The following is a 23282-nucleotide window of genomic DNA, read 5'->3' as shown; positions in this document are numbered from 1 at the left end:
GCTGGCTGCCAAAATTTCTTAAGGGAGCGCTGAGTGAAATACGTTTGCACAGCTCTCAAAATAGCCTGCAATAGTTTAAAATCACCAAAGAATAATTTCCTGTAGGGCATGTATGAACCAGCCCAAACTCAGAGCTTGGCTTTATCAACAACACATTCTACCTTAGCTGCTTATTCAAAAGCACATTAAGGTACAGAAAGGAAGCAGCTTAGTTGATTAAACATGTAGCAAAGTTACGCATGATGTCATTATCATCTTTAGAAAGCTTTGAGCTGGAAATATGGAGCTTAGTCCTCCTGCTTTGTTCACACAAAGCGGTTAAAAAGCACTCCTGTTTTTGTAGTGATCTTCAGATAATTATCTCTCAATGTAATTTTTGTTTATATATGAAGCTTTTTAACAAAGGTGTTTGCAAGCTATGATAAAAATAAAGATTGGGATCACAACCTTGGGATCATGTCTTATATCCATGCTGAAATATTGACAGAAGAATCACTCTTTTTAATACAGGCTTATAGTGCAATTCTATACTGGCTAGATTCTTCAGAAATATATTTCATTGATTTTAGTGGCTCTTACTGTTTGGGGATGTAAATTTAGATGAGAGCTTTATGAAGATTGTAACAGGTATCTATACACACACACGCACACACACACACACACACACACACACACACATTTTCTTTGCCTCCATGCTTCCTGTTGCTGTAAAACTAAAGCTATGAACATAAGCATACATTGAATTATCTGGTGTGATAACTATACAAATTATTATTGTGTTATGGCTCTTAAGAAAACAACATTATTGTTTTAATCTCCCATGTTATTTGCTATGTATAATTTATTTGCTTTGAAAGATCAAAGTTTGAATACTACCAGAGGAAATGTGTTATGATAATTTTAATTAATGATTAAGAATTTCTATATTTGATATAAATCTTTTTTGTATATTTTAAGTGATCATTGAAAATAGAGATCAGGAGCTAACTTTTAAACCAAATAGTTCCATACTGTGAATATACATTAATTAGAAACAAGATTGCTTATTTAAATATCAACTTCTTTATACTTACTTTGATAACTATTAATTGAGGAAATAATCTTTTTTCTCTTTTAAATTTAATCGGTTATATTTGCCTTGAGAGTCAGTTTTTTATATATTAAGTTAACAAGAAAGAAGTTCTTTCCTTCCTTCTTTCCTGATGAACTTTATTGGGGTTTCACTAAGGTCAAGGTTGGGCAAGAAATCAATATACCACCAAATTTTATTAATTAAAGGTTAATCTACATACCTATGATTATCAAATTTTGCAAGTTTGCATGTGCAGAGCAGACATCAAAGCCTGGAGTGAAACTTGATGCCAATCGTATTTTGTCTTTACAAGCATGATTAGATGTGTAAAAAAATGTTATGCCCTTTCATGTTTTTTTGCTCACAACCTCCCTTGCCCTGGTTCATGATCAATAATTTGAAAATCTGAAGTTTGTACGGGGCCAGTTTCATATAGCAATTAAAGCACCAAGCTAGAAACCAGGAGACTGGATGTTCTATTCCTTTTTTGGCGGGAAAGCAGAGGTGGTATTCAACAGGTTCTGACCAGTTCTGGAGAACTGTTAGCAGAAATTTTGAGTAGTTCGTAGAACCGGCAAACACCACATCTGACTGGAGATTTATAGTATTCTTACCCTGCCACACCCACAGAACTGGAAGTAAAAAAAAAAATTGAATCCCACTACTGCAGGAAAGCCACCTGGGTGACCAGGACCACTCAGTGTCTCTCAGCCCAACCAACTCATAGGGTGTTTGTTGTGTGGAAGAAAGAGGAGGAAGGAATATTAAGTATGTTTGCTGCCTTCAGTGATTTATAAAATAAAGGTGGAATAAACATAAATATATGTCAAGACCATGTATCAAAACACTAAGGAAGGATGACTGCCCAGTTCTGCAAGTTTAAATTTTCTTTCGTATTTACATTTATTCCACATACATTAACTTATGTAATGATGGAAAACTTTCATTTTCTTGGAAACTATAATATAAACCTAACAACAATGCTGTTCTTTGCATATTGCCTATGTAAATGAGTTTCAGAAGATATTGCTTATAAAAGACTGACTGGGCATCAAGAGTTATGGTGAATTTTTAACCTACAAAAGGTTACAAGAAAGATTACGCTGCATTTATAAGTACAGGTAGTCCTTCACTTAAAATAGTTCACTTAGTGACTATTCAAAGTTACAATGGCACTGAAAAATGTGACTTATGACCATTTTCCCCAATTACTTTTGCAGCTTCCTCAGGATCATGTGACTGAAATTCAGATGCTTGGCAACTGGTTCATATTTATGAGCATTGCCATCTCCCAAGGTCATGTGATCACCTTTTGTGACCTTCTGACAAGCCAAGTCAATGGGGAAGCCAGAGTCACTTAACAACCAGATTACTAATGTACATCGATTGCGGTGATCCACCTACCAAATATGGCAAGAAAGGTTGTAAAATGGGGCAAAACTCATTTAACCAATGTCTCACTTAACAGAAATGTTGGGCTGAATTGTAGTTGTTAAGTCGAGGACTATCTGTATAGATCGGAGATGGAAAAAACATTCCAGAGTGCTTTTTGAGAAAATTGGATTTGTGCAAACATAACAGGTAAAAGCACACATCACATTGCCCTTGGTAAAGCACAAATTAGCAATTATTTTTGCTAATAAGGTAAGATAACCTTCCACCCCCCGTGGGACTTGGCACATATTAAAAATGAAATTCTGTTGCCTGCTCTGAAAAGTGTACACATACACAACACAGATATGCTAGATGCATACCTAGCCCTGACATATAAATACCTATAATATTAATCACTGTCCATCTTAAATACATAGTGGAAATTGGAAGCTTGAGAGTTCACAAGGTTTTTATTTTATTTTATTTGTCAATCGCTTGCAAGATAACAGGTATAAGTATAAACATAGTTATGAATATATGAGGTGGATATGTATAAGGAAAATAAAAAGAAACAATAGGACAGGGACGGTAAGCACGTTGGTGCGCCAATCACGCCCCCTACAGACTTCTTAGGAAAGGGGTGAAGTCAATGGTAGACAGTCTAAGGTTAAAGTTTTTGGGGTTTGGGGAAGAAACCGCAGAGTCAGGTAGAGTATTCCAGACATTGACCACTCTGTTGCTGAAGTCGTGTTTCCTGCAATCAAGTTTGGTGCAGTTTACCTTGAGTTTGTATCTATTGTTTGCTCTTGTATTGTTATGATTGAAGCTGAAGTATTCATTGACAGGTAGGACATTGTAATGTATGATTTTATATACTATACTTAGATCAGACCGAAGAGGGAGTAATTCAAGATTTTCTAGGTCTAGAATTTCGAGTCTGGTGGCATAAGGTATTCTGCAACGACTAGAGGAGTGGAGAACTCTTCTTGTGAAATATTTCTGGACTTTCTCAACTGTGTTGGTATTGTCTGGAACAAAACCGTGCCTCTATGGGGATGTTCTGCTTCGGATTCATAATTCACCTTCCATGCTCGATCAGCCTCTCGGGATGTCGCTTCGGTCCTTGGATTTCTTACGCCGGACCGCGCCAGGGCCAAGACTTCGTCCGCCAATCTCCCTCCAGTACCTACCTGCGCCTCAAGCCGACCGACCCAGGGAAGGAGAAAAGAGGGGTGGGGGAGAGAAGAAAGATATGCAAATAAGAAACGCCAGTGCAGCCAATCAGGAGCGAGCGGCAGGACTTTGGGGGAGCCCGCTCGTTCTCTTTGAGTCCTCCTCCGCCCACTTCCCACCCAGGGAGAGCTCCTCTCCGCTCGCCCACCGTCCACTGCCGTGATTGTGGGTGTGTGCGTGCGCACGGGGTGCCACCACCTCTCCGCTGCTGTTGCTGCCGCCGCCACTGCCGCTGCGCGTGGCCGTCCCTCCCTCCCTCCCTCCTCTGTCCGCTCCGCGCCCGGCTTCTCCCCGAAAGCAAGTTGCGCCTTTTCCTCTCACACGGTTCCTTGGGCTTCCTTCAGCCAGCCTGCCCTCTTCAGTTGACCTCTGCTGGCATGGCTGCCGCCTGACTCGGCCCCCTGAGGTGGCTTCCCTTGTCGGGGCTTCAGCTTTCACTCTGCTCGGGAACCGGAGCGGAGAGGCTCAGGGTTGGTGCCACTGCGGAGCTGCTCTTGCTGCTGCGGCTGCTGCTAAGTGGCTTGCCGAGCCCGCTATTTTCTCCGCTCTCCTCCCACAAACTGAAGGAAGGCTTTGCAGGCTCGGCGTCTTGCGCGAGCAGCTTTTTTTCTTTTTTTTTTCCCCTCAGTTTTTGCAAAGTTCCTCAAAGAAAAACGCCAGGGGGGAGAGAGAGAGAGAGAAAGGCAGGGGGGTGCTTTGGTCGCTCCCCTTGCCCACCTCCGCGGCGTGGATGGAGACCAAAAGAGAAAGGCGGCTGAGCCACCTTTGCTGCATCTTTTATCAGCTGTGCTTCCTGTCAAATCGGATCACTTCAGGTGAGTCCCCAGTGCTTCGTTTTGAATGGTGTTTGCTTAATAATCGGAACCTTTCCGGGCGATTGCCAAGAGCCTTGCAACAGGTAATCCGGAACCGTAGTGACACAAAGGGGTCGTGGCAGAGATATAGCATTATTGATAGGTCGTAGGAGTAGACGGTGTGAAAGAAATATACAGTTCAGTGCAGTGTTGCTGAACGAATCTACCTGTCCATCTATCAAATACTGACACACTGCTGGGGAAGATATAATTAATAAGACACCCTTCACAAGCTCAGAAATAATTTGCCCGCAGCTTGAGAATGCTGTGATATTGAACAGTTTAACTTCTTTTCTTCAAAATGACTGCCAAAGTATTCTCTAGGTTCAAACAACCTTCAGCAGCATCTTGGCAGGACATGTTTTACAAGTCTCCATTTCTCCAGAGTGTAATCAGGCTAAATATCTTCTTATTCCATGAGAATAAACTACTTGATTCACATCTGCATGAGAATGGCTATGAAGTTTTAGTTCTCATACACACCAAATAAATGTATGTATGTATGTATGTGTTTATTTATCTGTTATTTTGATGAATAACTCAAAGTGGCAAAAATTGTCCATTAAAGATTAAATACACCCCAAAAGCCTGTGACATTCGAAATATATAGTATTCGTATTTTGCTATATTAGATTAATTTCTTTCTGTTTGCCAATCTTATTTGCCTTTGCTAGAAGCAAAGCTAAGTCTCTTTTGCCTTTGCTGAAGAAACAGATGATATATATTATTTTGAGCCAATACTCTCTGATTTAAAATATAGAATGACTAAGGTCAAATGTCAATAAACTGTATTATTTCTTTAGGACTGCTCCAATATCAGCAAGAGAATAATTTTTCTACCTTTATAGCTGTTTGCAGTGTGCAAACATTTTCATGAGGTTATTTCAGATTTTTTTTTTCTTAAGCACTTCAAATATTAAACATCAAAGATTTGCACACAGAACAACTTTCTTTTTGTACACAAATACACAATTTACAGAAGTTTCAGATCACTAAATTTTTTTGTACAGAATGTACAACAAATTAATGTTCTGAATTATAAATTTATAACCTAATTTTATAATATGAAATGTGCCGTGTCCCACTCTATTTATATATAGGATGCTTCAGAATGTCTACTGTCATTTGTATTCTTACTGAATTCTTATTGGCTAATCAGTGAAATACTTTAATTTAGGAATGGGGCATACAACAAAAGATTATAGGTTTTTTTACCCATAATCCTAATCTATGTAGGATGCTTGTTTCGGTAAAACAAATAAAAGTTTGAGTAAATCAATTTTCCCTTCCTTCTTACTCCTTTCCCTTCCATCAGGTGGCATCTAAACCTTTTATTAGCCCTAAAGCTCATAGAGATGCTTGGCAAATATTTTTGTAGTCTCTGCCTTTTAAATGACAAATTTGTGCAGTTCCTTGATAATGTTGAAAAAACTCCTGGGAGTTCAGCCACTTAAACCTATAACGACTATCCTTATGCTGGAGATGCTTAGATTGCAAGGGATTCTATTTCTGATGATACTGGAGAGATTTGGACTGACCAGTTAGTTGGAACTTCTAACAGCCTTTCCCAGTCTAGTATGGATGGTGGTCTGTAAATCTCAGCCAGCAACATAGTTTAGGGGACATCACATTGGGAAAGGCTACTGTTCCTTACCACATTATTTCACTAAAATTGTTCAAATGGGTAAGATGAGATGCCTATCTTTTAATTCAGTTTGAAGTTTTGGATACTTTTCAAGCTTTATTTACAGATTTCTAAAAATATACCTTTGTATTGAAACAGGGATACATTGTATAAACAAACAAACAAAAAACTTTAACACAATATTGAATGCATGTGTGTGTGTGTGTATAAATATATAAATAAGAGAAACACATTAGTATTCAGCAGGATTTTTGTATATATATGTGCACATATGTAATTGTGTATGTGTATACATACATAGCCGCTCGTCTCACCAATTCTACTCTAGGCAGCTAACAAAAACTAAAATATAAATACAACATATGTGTAAAAATAGAATTTCCAGCCAACTAATAAAAGCAGCTCCCCAAAACACCACATTATTTTTTCTTGCAGTGTGAAACTGATTTTGTATTGGTAATAGCAGTATGGATCAATGCTGTTATGTCATTTTAATGTATTAAAATTATGCTGATGGGCCCTAAATTTGGCATCCGTTTATGGCAACTCTTACAGTTGGGAGCAATATAGAGTGTGTAGATTTCAGTCTATGTGAATTTTTGCAGGTCTGCAACCTCTGGGAGATTTTGAAGAATGGGAGATTGTTTACCCAGCCCTGTGGAGTAGAAGCCAGCAGGAATCCACTGGAGGCAATGGTGCAGGAGGCAGCTGCAGTCTTGATGGTAACTGTGGGAACAGCAGCAGCAATGTTAATGCTACCTCTGCATCCACTCAGGGAGTGGGCAGTTCTCGTGAGATCCGCTCAGTTTCCTCCTCATCTGACCACCAGCACCAGCAGCTGCCAGTTTGGAAAACTTCAGAGGATGAATATGAATCTCAGGATTTCTATCACTGGTCTCCACTTCCTCAGGGATCTAATGGTACTTCTCAGCAACCATCTCATCCATCTGTATCTCCTCCAGAAGATGAAGATGAAATGTTGCTGAGAATACCAGCTTTCGCTCAGGAGCTCTATTTGCTGCTTAAGAGGGACAGTCGCTTCTTAGCACCAGGTTTTGCAGTGGAGGAACGACTATTGAATGAAAAAGGTACCCCAAATTTGATCCACACACAAACAGAGAGATCCTGTTACTATAGTGGGTCTGTGCTGCATTATCCTGGATCCTTTGCTTCCTTTAGCACTTGTGGTGGTTTGGTGAGTATTTTTTTTCCCTTTCACCTGTATTTTATCTGCTCTTTGCAGTGAAATTTACTTCCCACTGTCTATCTCTGCTCATTTTCATAATACTTCCTTGTTACCTCATTTATTATTTACTTTAATTTTTCTTTGCCATTTTCTTTTTCAGTGTTCAAAGCTCTGTAACCATTAAAATAAGGAAATCACTTCCTCCTCATTTTAAATTTAAGACATAGTTTTGTAATTGTTAGTTTCATCTGCACTATTATAAACACACAGAAGTTCTTGATTTGAACCTTACCCATTTTAATGTTAAATCTATTGAATGAGCAATATCAAATAAATATTTGTTTTGTGCCTTTGAGTTAATGTTGAGTCCTGGTGGACAAATTTACAATTTTCTTGCCAATGGTGTCAGAAGTTATTTGCCATTGCTACCTTACTAAGGCGAGCTTACTAGAAAAAGAGTGCTTAGCTCAGAGTCATCCAGGTGGTTTTGTGTCTTAAGGTGGAGTTAGAACTCATAGTGTTCCAGTTTCTAGCCTCGTGCTTTAAGTACTACACAAACTGCCTCTCATCAAATAATCATAGATAGTAGTTATTCCTATTAAACATTTGTAGGTGTTTACGTTCATGTACTTTTTATGCTCAAGTTTGTTTTCACTTTAATGGTATACTTTAATGATCATTTAATGATACAATATGAAGATCTGATTTATTTTCCATTAGCTCCACCACTGTAAAAAGATTAAAGTGGGCCTTTAGCCTGAATGTATGCTTATAGATGTTTTAAGTTTTCTGATCAAACTTTCTGGAACAATCTTTCTCAATCTGCTTCTTTCTAGGTCTATAATTATCACAAACTGTATCACTCATAGGATGAGAACATCTATTCTAGCACATTACATTTCTAGGTGTGTTTTGAAGCACTCAATCAGGGCATAAAGCGGGATGTCTAGTTCCTTTAGTTCAAGGCTGTCAAACTCATGGCCCGTGGGCTGGATGTGCTGGCCATGCCCGCACCCAGTTTAGCAAAGGGGAAAAAAGTCCCAATACGTTACGTGATGCCGCCATGACAATGCGGCCCCCCTGCTTTAGTCTGTATTTGGTATCTGATGTTCAAACTCAGCCTCATAGGTGTTCCAGGGATTTCCACAATATAGCATAGATTAACGTGTTTTCAACATGTTGGCATGGTTACAGTTGCTTCGAACTATGTTGCAAGAAATTTACAGAAAATGGCTTGTTGTCCTAATAGTTGGATGTTAAAAAATCACATGCCCATTGTATTGCACATCTAAAAAAGTTAGATCAGATATTAGCAGATATAAGCTACATGGATATAAATGTGCATATTAGTTTTTCCCAACTTGGTGTCTTTCATCCTTGCAGTAAAGCTATGGAGACTACAGAAGCCATAGTGTAATACTTCTGGAGAACACTAGGGTTGGGAAAACTGATTTGCATGAATATGACCTCAGAAAACCCATCCTGAGAAATTATTTGCATGAGAACCAGTTAATATGGGCAATTCTGACTTTTTCCTGAAGGCAGGGAAATACACTGCTTGAGCAATGCACACATTAAGTTTCTTTTTATTTTTCTTTATTTTTTTAATTATATACATTATTGAGAAGTACTGACACTCTTTTTTGTTTGTATAGCTGCTTAAACTCAGTAACCACAATTATCCAAATATTTATCCATGTTACTTTTCTTTAATTGCAGATTACCTTTTAAAGTACATGTCATAAACTAATATAATGTAAAGATTCTCTATTGTATTAGCCAATTATTTATCAATATTCTTCTCCTTTAGATATAAAGCTGAATTAGATGTGATAAATAATGTGTACCATATTTTGCCAGCTTCTATTCTTACTTTTAAGTCTAAGGATACTACATTTGAGGTTAAGAATGTGGGCTGGGAATGTTTAACCTTCCATCAGCGCCTGCTTTTCACATCAAATTTGCTCTTATGTTATTAGTACAAGGGTGGGGTGGGGTGGCTGAGAAGGTAAGAGTTAACTGTGCTTATCAAAACCTTTAAATTAAGATGGATGGATTTGATTTCTTAATTTTCCTAAAATTTCTAGTCTGGATATAATGAGAAACTGTTATTAAAGCTTTCGGTCTTCTAATGATCAACTAGGGTAGAAAGCTTATCAATCTAAAGTTCTTGTACTTAACACTAAAGTGCTTATATGTAAGGCAAGATACTGTGGGATTCTGTGACCACTTTCATGTGCTCTGGAATCCTGGTTTCATGATAGATTTTTGGTGCTGGCAGACATTTTTAATATGATTTTAGCAGATTTAAGGAAAATTAGAATTAGATCCAATGACAATAGTATAGGTTCTTTGACTGCATGAAGTGTAAAGGTAAGTAGATAGAATGGCTAAAATCCTAGGAACAGAAGAGATGCAAAATTATGGATTGATTTAAAAAAAAGCAGTTACTGTTTCTATTTAGGCTTATTAATGTAAAGCTATATAGAATAAGGATGTTGCTGACAGTGGCTTTGAGCCTGAAGTGAGCCAATAGTATTTAAAATGAACATTTCCTGCTCCTTGTGGTTTGCTGGATGTAATCTGTGGAATAAAGCTATAGCTATGAAGACATCATTGGCTTGTATTTCAGAATTAGGTTTCTCCGAAGAACATTGAATATAGCTTGCCAATATTTTGTGGGAACTGAGTTATTTCAATTTATTCTTACTAAGTCTTGTGGAGTTGCCAGATTTGATAAAGTTTATAAAGAGAATCAGATAAAATGTAGACCTGTGGTTTAGTTAGGTTGTTTAGATTCATACTATTTAGTTTGGGGAGAAAAATATACTAATATCATTCAAACCTGTGGAATGCAGTTTATAATTTGAGTGCATTTGTACACGGGGCCTTTTTTTGAGGTTTTCAAGAATATGGATAGAGTGCTATACAAGACCAAAACACCTTATGCTTTGTTCTAGTTATGTACAAAAATTTATAAGTTTAAGCTTTCATTCAAAGTGGATGACCCCGAGTCCTAGAATGGATAACAAATTCTTCATTGTCAGTTTCATTTGACTTGAGAGATTTTAAATGTAGGGAGGGTTGTGCTGGCTTCATAGAATCATTTCACTAACATTCCCCTTAAAGTTTTCTTCAACTTTAAGCTGAAAATTACATCATTGAGAAATTATCATTTTATTGCTAAATTGCATCAAGATGATCAAGAGTTGTTGGAGGAGCTGCAAATGTCCCACAAATTGCAGTTTTCCCAGATGTGTTAAAGAAGTACTAGATTGGACATTTTTATATGCTATCATATTTGTTGGTGTTGTTTATGACAATAGAGATCCACATGAGAAGTTACTGTATTTATAGAATTCTGCAGAAGATTTCCTGATCTAATTTAATGTCTTGATTTTGCTTTTATCCAGATTTCTTTCCTACTGCAAATGAGATGGATGCATTTCAAGTTCTCTTAAATATATTGAGGTATAGCACATGTTATTATAGATTGTGTCTAAAGATGGTCAAAACATATCTTGACATTCTAATCTCAACTAGTTTAAGAATATATTTTCTACTAAAATAAAGAACATAAAATATAATACATCGATCAAAAGAACTGAACAAATACCATCTTTGGCTATAAAAGAGGATTAAATAAATATGCAATATCCAGGGATTATTAAAAGATTATCTAGGGATAATCCATTAAAAGTATTATCCAGGGATTATAAAAAGATGAAATTGTTTCTCTGTCCAACATTAGTAATCCTTTAGAGGAACTGCTTTTTCTTAGAATGGTAAATATTGGCATATAATTTTAATGGAAATTTCTGCAGTTGTAAAAATTCCAAGGCAAAACTTCGTTCATAAGGGCATGGAAATTGAATGAGCTATCTTTTTTACTGAAAGGCCAGAGAGTTCAAAAGTCTTTTTCTTTGTTTACTTTAATTTATGACTTGTTTAAGTTCAGATAGATATGTTTAGACAGGCATTACAAGATTTACCTCAAAAAGGGTAGGTATATGGATTTCAATAGAAATATCAATGGAAACAGAAACAGATTTATCTTGCCTGTAAGTTCAGGGAATAACTTTGAGGATCTAAAGTGACACAGATGTCAACTTTATTGCTTACTGAGAGTTGAATTGGTTTAGCATAACGTCTAGCATTATCATTAAATATATAAAACACATACATTCACATTTCCATTTGCCATCATTTGTTTCAGTTTATATATCAGTAATAGATAATTACATAGAATCAGTTTTTAAGTACAGTGACTCAAGAAGCAGGCAATGCAAATTAAACAAGCTTACAAGATTGCAATAAAAAAGGAATACAGTAGAACCTCTGGTCACAACAATTTGTTCCATAACTTTGGTGATTTCTTCATCTTCTAATGCTTCATCTTCAGGAATTTCTGAGTCAGGGGTCACTATCCGAGTATGTGTTCATGACCAGATTCAAAAATTTTATGAATTTTTTGGTCGGAACCAGATTTGGTCGTGGTCAAAAACGTTCATGACCAGAGGTTCTACTGTATAATGAAATGAGAAAGGACACAAAAAGAAAGAAGAAATCAAAACGATTGGAAACGATTTGATAAAAATTAATGAGTTTTCATTTAACACTCAGGCACATGATGAGAATTGGCTGTAAAAGTGTCTACTATAGATCAAAAAGCATAGACAGAGGGCATACAAGTTCAAAAAGAAAGCGAGAGCAGAAGCCAAAATAATGTATATATTTAAAAAATAGGAAAATATGTGTGAAATAAATGGGATCAATAAAATGTCAATTTGAATTATGAGCCATGAAAATATATGCAATGTCTTTTGTAAAGTACAAAAAAATACTATTCCTTGCTTTATTTGTGAACAATTGATATAGTTACATCTTAAGAGAGGCTAAGTAAGAATATGGGGAAAAAGTTTTGGAACAAGAATATGTATGTTCAGTTGTGTCTCCTTCTGTGTGTGTGTGTGTGTATGTATATGGACAAAGGAGTCAGTGATAAGGAGGAAGAGAAAAGACGCAGCCAAAGCAAGATGTAAACTGGTGGAATTCAATTTTTTTTACTACTGGTTCTGTGGGCGTGGCTTATTTGGTGGGCATGGCTTGGGGGGGTCACATGACTGGGTGGGCGTGGCTTGGTGGCCATATGACTGGGGTGGTCACATGACTGGGTGGGTGTGGCTTGGTGGTCATGTGACTGGGTGGGTGTGGCCAACTCAATGTCACTCACGTCAAGAGGTGCCTCGCCTGGCCTCTCCCCTCCCAGCCATTCCTTGTCATACCGAGCCTCAACATATCTATAGTTCTGTAAAAATGATGTTCACTTTTTTTGACTTTATTATCTACGTACTTTATATGTACTTTCATGGACCACTGAAAGGAGGAAATGGCTCACATGCTTTGCCCAAGAGAGTGATAGGCAACAAGCTTTTAGGGGGCTGCCAGAAAGAAGAGGGTGGCAATATATTTTCCAAAGCACCAGAAGGCAAACAATGTATTTTCCAAAGCACCAGAAGGATGGAAACTGAACAGAGAGAGAAGTAACCTAAAAGGAAGGCAAAACTTCTTGACAGTGAGAACAATTAACCAGTGGAATTGCTTGCCACCAGAAGTTCTGGGTGCTCCAACACTGGAAGTTTTTAACAAGACTGGACAGCCATTTCTCTGAAATGGTATAGGGTTCCCCCCAAGGTCCCTTTTAAGTGTTATTCTGTTATTCTGACGCCTTTCCCAGGACCTCTAGTCAGATTTTGGCATCCTCAGAGTTTTCCTGCCTGAGCAGGGGTTTGGACTAGAACAGGGGTCTTCAAACTTGACAGCTTTAAGACTTGTGGACTTCAACTCCCAGAATTCCTCCTCCAGTGTTAGCTCAGGAATTCTGGGAGTTGAAGGCCACAAGTCTTAAACTTGCCAAGTTTGACTAGAAGATTACCTCCGAGATCCCTTCCAGCCCTAGATTGCTATGCTGTTTCAAAGAGTCTTCTGAAGTTGGGGTTTGTGTCCTTCCTTCCTCTCCTTTTTTCTCCCTCCCTCCCTCCATGTATCTATCCATCCACTCATCCATATATCTTTCATTTTCTCCTTCCTCCCTCTTTCTTCCTTTCTCTCCCTTCCATCCATCCCATTTTTCTTTGTCTATCCCTTTTCTTCCTCTCTCTCTCTCTCTCTCTCTCTCTCTCTCTCTCTCTCTCTTTCTTTCTTTCTTTCTTTCTCTTTCTTTTCTTTCTTTCTTTCTTTCTTTCTTTCTTTCCCTTTCCTCTTTCTTTTCTTTCTTCTCTCTTCTCTCTCTTCTCTCTTTCTCTCTCCCTCTTTCTTTCTTTCACTCTCTCCCTCCCTCTCTCTTTCTCCCTCCCTCTCTCTTTCCCTCTCTTCCTCTCTCCTTTCCCTCTAGGAAAGGAGACCCATCTGAAACACACACAGGCTTCCAAGTGCCCGGCAGAATCTCTCATTACAAGAGTTCATCCCAGCCAGTCTCCTGTCCTGCATTGCCTAAAAAAGCCTTCCTCCCCTCCCGCTTTTGGTGCTGAGAAATTCAAGCAAGGCGTGTGCTGCAGCCTCTCCCCCCCTCCAGCAGCTCTGGGCCAGGCAGCTTTCTTTACTGCCTGAAACCTTACCTTCCTTCCTTCCACACTGAAAAAAACATGCAGTGGCTATAGGCTTCTTCAAGAGGCTTTGCTGCATTTCTTCAACCTGCCACCGCCGCCGCTGCATCCAAGCCACTGGCCACGCAGGTCTACCCCATTGACCCTGCTGGTGCAGCACTGCAAAAGAGGTGGTTGGAAATGGCTTTTTTTTTATCCCAGCCACCCCTTTTTCAGCGCAACCAGATGGACGGCTGCTCCCTTACTTCTTTGCCTGCTTGTTCTATATGGCTGAGGAGGAAGAGAGTAGTCGGACAGGAGGGAGAGGCTTCTGATGCTACAAAAGGAACATGTGGCTACCTACTGGCTAGCTTTGCCGGGCCACGCCAGGCTGGAGGAGGCACGTCCGCCGGGAGAAGTGTGCTCTGGGTGGATAGGCAGGTGGGCGGATGTCCCAGGGCCGCTACATATGCACACTGCGTATGTAGTAGCTGCACTCACAGTGTGCATGTGCAGCAGCTGCGGGATATCCGCCCGAGCTGCGGCCAGCCACCATATGGTAGGGAAAGCTAGGAGAGTGACCGGGGCAATGAGCGACCGGGCAACCGGGTTGGGGGCGTGGCCAGCTAGGGGTCACCACAGGTTCGGCAACCCACACCAAATCTCCGCTACTGGTTCGCCCGAGCCAGTGCAAACCGGTTGAATACCACCTCTGGATGTAAGGTAAATGAAGCAAGAAGCAACATTAAAATTAGAAACAAGAGGTTGCATATTTGAAACAGAAAAATGCAATATAACAATTAAGATTAAATATTATAGATAAGCTAGATTTTTTCATGATGTTCTACAGTGTTTTATACAGTAGAAAAAGAGTAAAGAGTAAAGAGTAAAAAGAGTTTTGATGACTATTTGAAGTTACAATGGTACCCCCAAAAAGTGACTTATGGCAGTTTTAACATTTACAACTGTTGCAGCATCCCCCTAGTCACATGATCAAAATTTAGACACTTGGCAACTGACTCACATTTATGAAGGTATCTTGGGATCATCTGATCATCTTTTGCCACCCTGATAAGCAAAATCAATGGGGATGCCAGATTCACTTAACAATCATATAACTAACTTAAAAATTTAAGTGATTCACTTTCGTGGTTGCAAGTAAACCGCTAAGTATTATATACATTTGAGGAAAATATAAAATGGACAGGAACACATATTTGGCTGACATTGATCCCCCCCCACTTTTGTATGGGTGTAGGGAATTTTATTCACACTTATTGTTAATTTAATTTCCCCCATTTAATCTAGAACTTATATTATACTTTTGTTGTGCAGGTTTTTCTCAATTATGCCATCAAATTTTGGCAATATGGCAAACGAGAGTGCAGGAGATTATGAAAATGAGGTCTAGAAGCTTGTGTCTATTAACCGTTATGAAAAGAGAGGGTTCTGATTTGGGGAGGGGCAGAGAAATTGAACTGCTTTTTCATGATAATATAAATTATTCAGCAAATTTTGCATTGTAGAATTATGTAGCTTTGAATTAAGTATTAATTAATTTCTGTTGGATAAAATAACCAGCAGCTAGAGATGATATATTTTTTATTCTAATATCTGAAGTCATTTAGTGCATTTGAAATAAATGCATCTCAACATTCTATATTATTTTTATAATTTTTATATTTATTTTATAGTTTATGAAGGTAATGCTACACACTATCCAAACCACAATAATGTGGTGTGTGTAGAGGAGCAATAGGATATTGAATGTTTCCTACAGATGTCTGCATTTTAAGATTAGTATCTATCTTCTATATAGGTCTACTTGCATGTATATTGTTATTTGATATCTAAATTTTCAATATGTAGACTCTTTGTCGGAGAATAAATTGCTTTTTGATAAATTGCTCCTGGATGTCCCTAGGATGTGTGAAGGAAGTTTCTGCTTATCTGAATCTGCCTGGATTTATTAAATATTCTTAGCACAGCAACAGGTTCTTTAAAGGAAGAGACAGACCTCTATGGCAGACCTCCCATGATTTCTTTTCTGCATTAATAGGCTATGTTATATTTATGCTTTGTAGGAATGAAGATAATTAGCATAGTTCTTGTGAATAAATGGAATATGACATTTAGAATTCATATTAATTTCAGGATTTTTTAATTTAATTTTTATATATGCATTCAGATGGTGGCAGGATTTATCCAATATTTTGAAAGGCTATTAAAATAGGTTAGCATTTCATTTTTTGATATCATACCTACATAAAGATAATTTTTGTGTAAATTATTCTAATAATGTTTTGTTTCTTTTTTAAATAAATTATTGCCCAAATTATAAAAATCTAAGTCTTTTTCCATAACTAATTTGTGCATCAAAGTAATATTTAATTTGTTTGATGCTTCTTTTAAAATAAATTAAACACATAATTGACTAATGGTTTAATCTAAGTGGCTTAAAATGTTTTGATAAATAAGAAGGCTATTTAATGAAAGAAGCACATTTTCAGAGATCTCAGAGTTGTATGTTGGGATTAGGCTCTTACAACCCTTCACCACCACCAAATTGCAATCTTTGATATGAAAGATTGGTAAATTACTCCTTACATATGTTATACAGTATATATCCATCTCATCTCAATGGGATAGGTCCACCCCACTCTCTTTGGAAGGCGTGCTGCAGATCGTGTCAGTTAAGGAATTTTGGCTGATGGAGTCCAGAAAAGCCGCCTCTGCCATGGCTTTTGCCCTATGGAATATCTCTTTTCAGGGTAAGATCTGTTCCCACCCCCCTGAATTTTTTTTAAGGCCTGCAAACCTGGCTCTGCCAGTTGGCTTCGGGGCCTTGTGGGGAATTGACATGTGGGGTGTGTGTGTGTTGATGGACTAATAGCAGATCTCACTTCACACCCTGCACATCTTGTTACTTCCTTTCCCCATTTTTTGCACTCAAATGCAAACTATAAAACAGAGGCTGCTGAAGTCTTGCATCTTTACATCTGATTATTTCACATTTTGCATGTCTACATAGCAAATTCAAAGTTTGTTGCTTTTCATTTCAAGTGAAAAGTGTCTATAATATGACACTTTATTTAGTATTTGTTCTGATGAAAATATCAGGAGGAAATATTTTATGTAATGCTTAGCAACTAAGCATTTTCAATTATAAAATAACTGTAGAAAATCAGCCTCTTTTACTTTACAAAATTGTTGATTGAAGCTCTTTTTCAAAATAGCTATATTTCTTATACTTTAATTAGCTGATGCCTTGTCTCTTTAAATATTGTTTGAAATAAATAAATGTTTAGACACTTTTTGGGAGAGTCAGCCAATCTTTAAACCACAATTTGTATTTTGAATGCGTCTAATATTTAGAACATTATAAATGTGCCCTGAGCAATTTCATGAGTGACTTCAATTTTAAAATGTGATGGTCTTCCAACAGTTTGCTTAATTACCTCAGCTGTGCTTCTTTGGATTCTTACCAGATCATCAACCTAAAATTAGGTCAAGTCAGGCTAAGACTGCTTGACTGAAACCAAGAGTTGGACTACAGATAATCAGCAAATGGCTATCTGTAAGTTGCAACAGACCATTCCATTCCATTTCATTTTCATTCCATTTCTCATTTGTTATTGCCACTGAATTAAATTGGCCTTGTTTGTGATAAGTTGACTTTTGGAACATTGGTGTAATCATTACAAAACTGCCAGTTATCTAATCTTTTGCCTCAGGAAATTTTACAAACAAGTAAAACAATTCCTTTGACAAAAGCAATATATTCAGGCAGCTGTCTTCTTTATTTTGGTGTTGGCTTTTTGAGCTGTTTTCTGAACTTTTTTTTTGCTACTCAGTAATGATATAGGATTTATTCCCACTAGTCAAAAGTTTGGATGGTTGTATATTCAGACCTGACAAATACATATTTTATCTTCTTTCCATTGAAGCAAAATTCTCTACTTCTAAATAGGTTTGGGCTGAATTACTTTTAGTTCTGCTAGAATGCATCCCATTCATGTGAATGGAGCTGATCCCCAGTAGAACAATTATATCGACATGTTGAGTTTGAAAATACATTATTTTATGAAAATACAGAGGCATATGCCAGAAAAATATTAAAGCATACTAAAGATAACTTCCTTAGCATATCCAACTACCTCATCTCTTCTTTCTTTGCCAGTCTTGCTTTTGACCAATTGGTATGAAAGCAAGAAAATGCATTCTCTTACGAACGTTGGAGGCAAGAATATCACTTTAAAGTTGCAAGTTGATATGAGAAGTACTTAGCTATACAGTAATTAATGTTACTACATTTTATTAATATGTAGCACTTTAGAGAAAATCCAAGATTTTCATTAGCGCAGAAAAATGAATTTGACCCCAGTTGTATAGAGCAGAAGTCTATGGATTGATCATTTTACAGATAAGAAATCATGGTTTTTAAAACAAGACATTTCAAAAAAATCTGCACTGGATAGTGGCTACAGGAGACAGGAATAATCAGAGACAGTTGTAATCCTTTGTTTCTTTCGCTTTGGGAGTACTCTGTGGTATCTTTTTTTTTTTTTTGCTCCCGTAGTGAGTATGAGAAATTCCACTATTGGGCATAGTCTATATATTCTGAAAGGGATAAATTGATAGAAGACAAATTTTTATTGCAGTAAAGGGCTGGTAACATATTTGTTTCTCTCAACCTCCAAACGGTTGTGAGAAGACAATTTTAGAGATTATCTCATGAGAAGCACTGTTTTTGGCCCATTTTCAGCTCGTTTTTGGCCTGTTTTTCAGCCCATTTTCTTCCTTTTCTTGGCCCATTTTTGGTCCTTTTTAGACTATTTTCGGGGCATTTTCTGGGCCATTTTTGGCCATCAGAGTGCTGCAGAAGGCCATAGAGGGTGAAAACGAGGTGCAGGGGTATGTGTGCATGCAGTCTGTTTTAGTTGCCAGAGGCTCTGTGGCCTGGTCCTTTGATAGTTCCAGGCTGGCCCTGGGGGCCGGATTTAAGCACCCCTGGACTAGAGCATAATTTTGCATATTGCCCCCAAATATGCAAATGTAACACAAGGATTTTAAAGAGCTCAACCCATTCAGTCATACATTTCAGGTGTGGATTGTATGCAACTTTTGAAAGATGAAAATGAAAGACCTTATTGTAATCATTAAGTAACAGAAAGGTAGCAAATATTCAAATATCTGAAGCTGAATTGGCAATGTCAGATAAGTTATGAGAAGTATGTATGAAGAATTTTGAGACAATATTATAAAATAGAGATTGCTAAATATTTGCTTCATCTGCATTGTGTGACAAAATAGAAAAGGGATTAAGATTAATCAGAGTACTATGAATTTTAACATGATACTCATATAAATATTGATAAAATAATAAAAAAGGGATTTGGGGATTACAAACTTCACTTACAGTTCCATGTCAGATCTGAGCAGATTGTAGTATAATAACTGACATGGCATATACAAACCAAGACATAATTAGTAGTCTTTGACTTTTGATTGCTCGTTTAATGACCAGTCAGAGTTACAACTATCTTCACTCTTATGATGTGAATGTCCTCATTTTTGGGATTGTCACAATGTCCCAACAGTCACATGACGAACTGGCATCTATTTATAACAGTTGCAGTGTCCTTGGGTTCCAACAAACTTCTGACAAAAAAAGTCAGGGAAGCTGAATTTATCTAAAGATCATGTGATTTGCTTAATGACCATAGCAAAAAAGATTATAAAATTGTGCATGACTCTCTTAACAACCACATTGCTTAGCAACAGAAATTCCCAATTGTCTTAACTTGTGAACTACCTGTACACTTCAATGGTACAATATATAAAATATGCAATTTGATCTATGAAATTTGGACAATAAAGACTGGGTGCCAAAGAATTGAGGCCTTTGAACTATGGTGCTGGAGAAGACTCCTGAAAGTCCCTTGGACTACAAGGCAATTAAATCAGTCAGTCCTAGAGGAGATCAATCCTGACTGCTCTTTAGAACGCCAGATCCTGAAGATGAAACTCAAATACTTCGGCCACCTAATGAGAAGGAAGGACTCACTGGAGAAGAGCATAATTCTTGGAAAGATTAAGGGCAATAGAAGAAGGGAATGATAAGAGAATGAGGTGGCTGTAGAGGTGGTATCCAGCAGGTTCTGACCAGTTGTGGAGAAGCGGTAGTGGAAATTTTGAGTAGTTTGGAGAACTGGCAAATACCACTTCTGACTGGAGATTTTACTGCCACACCCATAGAACCGGTAGTGAAAAAATTTGAATCCCACCACTGGATGACTGGATGGAGTCACTGAAGCAGTAGGCATGAGCTTAAATGGACTCCAGAAGATGGTAGAAGACAGGAAAACCTGGAGGAATGTTGTCCTTGGGGTCACGATGAGTCGGACACCACTTTGCAACTAATAACAACATAATAGAGAATAGCAGATGTATCTGAATACTACTTTTGATTGATTCCATCTATTTACACTTCCTGATTCTGTAAAAGTAAATTGGACTACATTTACATATTAAAATCCTCATGTCTTACAGTTTTATAACCCACTTTGCAGCTTAAAAAAGATGAGAATGTTTGAAGAAAGTTTAGACAGAAATGAACCAGACTGTCCTGGTTCTTGGATAATTGGCTGAATAGACTGTATATGTTCTTATATTTATGGTGGCCTCATTTAATGTGAACTTTGGGATGGATTGAACTTACTATGTGTAGACAGTAGAAAATTTTCTAGTCTTTTAAGGAGGGAGTTAATATGGATAAGATACAATGCATTGTCTTTATTCAAGAATATGAGAAAAGAGATGATCAGATGGAGAGAACGTTTGCAAATCAAATACAGCAAGTGCTTCAGGAACAATAGTTAATGAAATACAGAGGTACTGATTACCATTTATATGTAGCTTCTTTAGTCTTCTCAAATGTTACAGAGCAGCATTATTGATTTTATTATATAATATGAGAATAGTTGGTTGAATCTGGACTATTTCATTAGAGCATATAGTTTGTGTTCACTCTATATCGGGGTGTCAAACTCAATTTCATTGAGGGCTGCATCGAAGGGTTGTGGTTGACCTCAGGGGGCCAGGTGAGTGTGGCTGACTGAGTGGGTGTGGCCAACTAGGTAGATATGACCAGCTTGATGCCACTCCCCAAGCTGCTGGCATGTTTCCTCTTCGCATTGGGTAGACCAAGCCAAAGCCAGGCTGGCCTGATCTTTGATCTTTGCATTGGGTAGACTGGACTGAAGCCACGCTGGCCTGATCTTTCTTCTTTGCATTGGGTAACCCAGGACAGCCTCACAGGCCAGATCAGACCACATCTTGAGTTTGACTCCCCTGCTCTATATCTTCTGGGTGCTTTGTTTGGAATGATTTAGAGAAACATGAATCCTGTTTTGCTACTGTTTTGAATGGAGATAGGCAGGTAGAAAGATAAATATGGATCTTAGATGTGATTTTGCTGTTTTTTAAAGAACATCTGGGGAAATCAACCATGACTATGTTAACACAGTTAAATTTTACAGTTTATCTGTTACTTCATTAGTAGTTTGCCATATGCAATGTTTCCTTAAGACAAAGGATAGTTTTCTTCTTTAAGTAAAAACAAGGAGACATCTTTTTCTCTATAACACATGTTTTATCTTTGTTATTTATAATGTTAAAGCATTCATTACTCCCTCAGATACTGAGACTGAGATCAAATGATTTGTCAGAGGCCACCCAGTGAGTTTTGAGCAGGAATTTGAACCTGAATCTTGCTTGTGCAAAGTCAGCTATATCAAATGCAAAACCAGTTGGATTAGCAGAAAATGTCCAGATAAAAGAACTAAAAGCATTAATAGTCAAGAGAATCTTCTATAAGTAGAAATAGTAAAGCATTTTAAGTTTCTTTTCATTTATAAAAAAAGAAGAAAACATAAACTATATAACATGGAAAAATGGATACAGAGTTTTTTCTCTATTTTGCATTTATTGAAAAGTGTCATCAAATAAATGGTTAGTAGAAAATTCAAAGCAAACAAAAAAGCAGGAGTCTATACTTCTGATCATCAAATACTGGGAAAATGACTAGGGAGTAATTCTCTGCATGTCTGTTAGTGATCTTACTGGGACCATTTCTCTGGTTGGTGTTGATACTATTCTAGTATCATATTTACATATGATCCAGCAGTAAAGTTTGTAATATAAGAATTATTAGTGGAAAATGAATGGATCTCTCCCTCACACGGCATTAAGATTTCAGATTTTTATGTAAAAATGTATTCTACAACTGCATATTTGCCTTGGAAATACAACAATGCAATTATTTTGATATCAGGAGCTCAGTGTGTTTCAAGTTACAACCTATGGTGTTAGTACTTTTTTTTAACCATCAGCAGAGAAATTTTCAAGTTTAGAATCCCATGTAAACAAATTAAATGTAATTCGGGTTTACAGAAGTTTGTACTGATTTTTTTGATATAAAGATTATTTCTATATGGAAAGTATCATCTGAGGCAGTTCTCTCTCTCTCCCCCCCCTCTGTGTACTGTGTCTATATGTGTGTATATACATGAATAACTATGGGCGTCTAATCTAATCACAGTCTAAACCGGAAATTTGAGGTGTGTGATTCTTTAGAAATGTTGGGCTGCTTTCTTAATTGACACAACACATTTCTTGAAAAGAAATGAAACTCTTTAGTGTTTTGAAATGAAGGGGATAATATTTTAATATTTTCCTAAAAGCTATGGCACCGGATTTTGCTGGATCCGCTCATAAAACAGAACAATCACAACATAATGCCATTTGGTAGACTTTGGCTACAATTCTTAAAACATAATTTTAAATATTTTATTTTCTATATAGCATGACAAATTCGTGTTAATTTGTTATTTTTGTTTTTCCTGCAGATTGGTTTTTTGCAGATGAATGACAACTTCTTATTTATTGAGCCGTTCAATCATAGCTTGGCTGTGATAGGTCAAGCACATCGTATATGCAGGCGTAAAAGATCCATACATGAAAAACCCTCTGAAAAATCCATCTCTCATAGTCAATACTGTGGTGTTTTTTCTGGTAATGTAGTGTCTGTTAATATATTTTAATTTAATATGTATTTTATGTAAATTTTTATCTCTCACTGTTCTGTTTGCCTGATTCCTTTTATAGGAGTTCCCTATTATCTTCTCCTAAAATCAGTCTTCTCCAGCTTGGTGCCTTCCATAAGTGATGGACTTCAACTTTCAAGATTGCAAATAAGCATATTTACCATTAATTCTGGGAATATTTTATAAGTACCAGGCTGAGAATTCTGGTCTACTGGTAGAAAGTTGAA

General features: G+C 37.3%; 1 protein-coding gene across 1 annotated transcript in view; it reads left to right on the top strand.

Moving 5' to 3' along the window:
* The first annotated feature begins 3877 nt into the window (after positions 1 to 3877).
* The window catches only part of ADAMTS19 (ADAM metallopeptidase with thrombospondin type 1 motif 19), a 94693-nt gene continuing 75288 nt past the window's right edge, over positions 3878 to 23282 (top strand). Inside the window, exons 1-3 of the mRNA XM_026703952.2 lie at positions 3878 to 4494; positions 6784 to 7373; positions 22858 to 23023. Of these exons, the coding sequence (XP_026559737.2) occupies positions 4410 to 4494; positions 6784 to 7373; positions 22858 to 23023 (841 nt within the window). The 5' untranslated portion in view covers positions 3878 to 4409. The remainder of the gene's footprint in view (positions 4495 to 6783; positions 7374 to 22857; positions 23024 to 23282) is intronic.

The sequence above is a fragment of the Pseudonaja textilis genome, chromosome 2, assembly GCF_049901715.1.
Source record: "Pseudonaja textilis isolate UNSWEBS1 chromosome 2, rPseTex1.2, whole genome shotgun sequence".
Lineage (NCBI taxonomy): Eukaryota > Metazoa > Chordata > Lepidosauria > Squamata > Elapidae > Pseudonaja > Pseudonaja textilis.
Note: the sequence above shows the minus strand (reverse complement) of the source record. Positions and strands in the feature narration are given on the sequence as shown.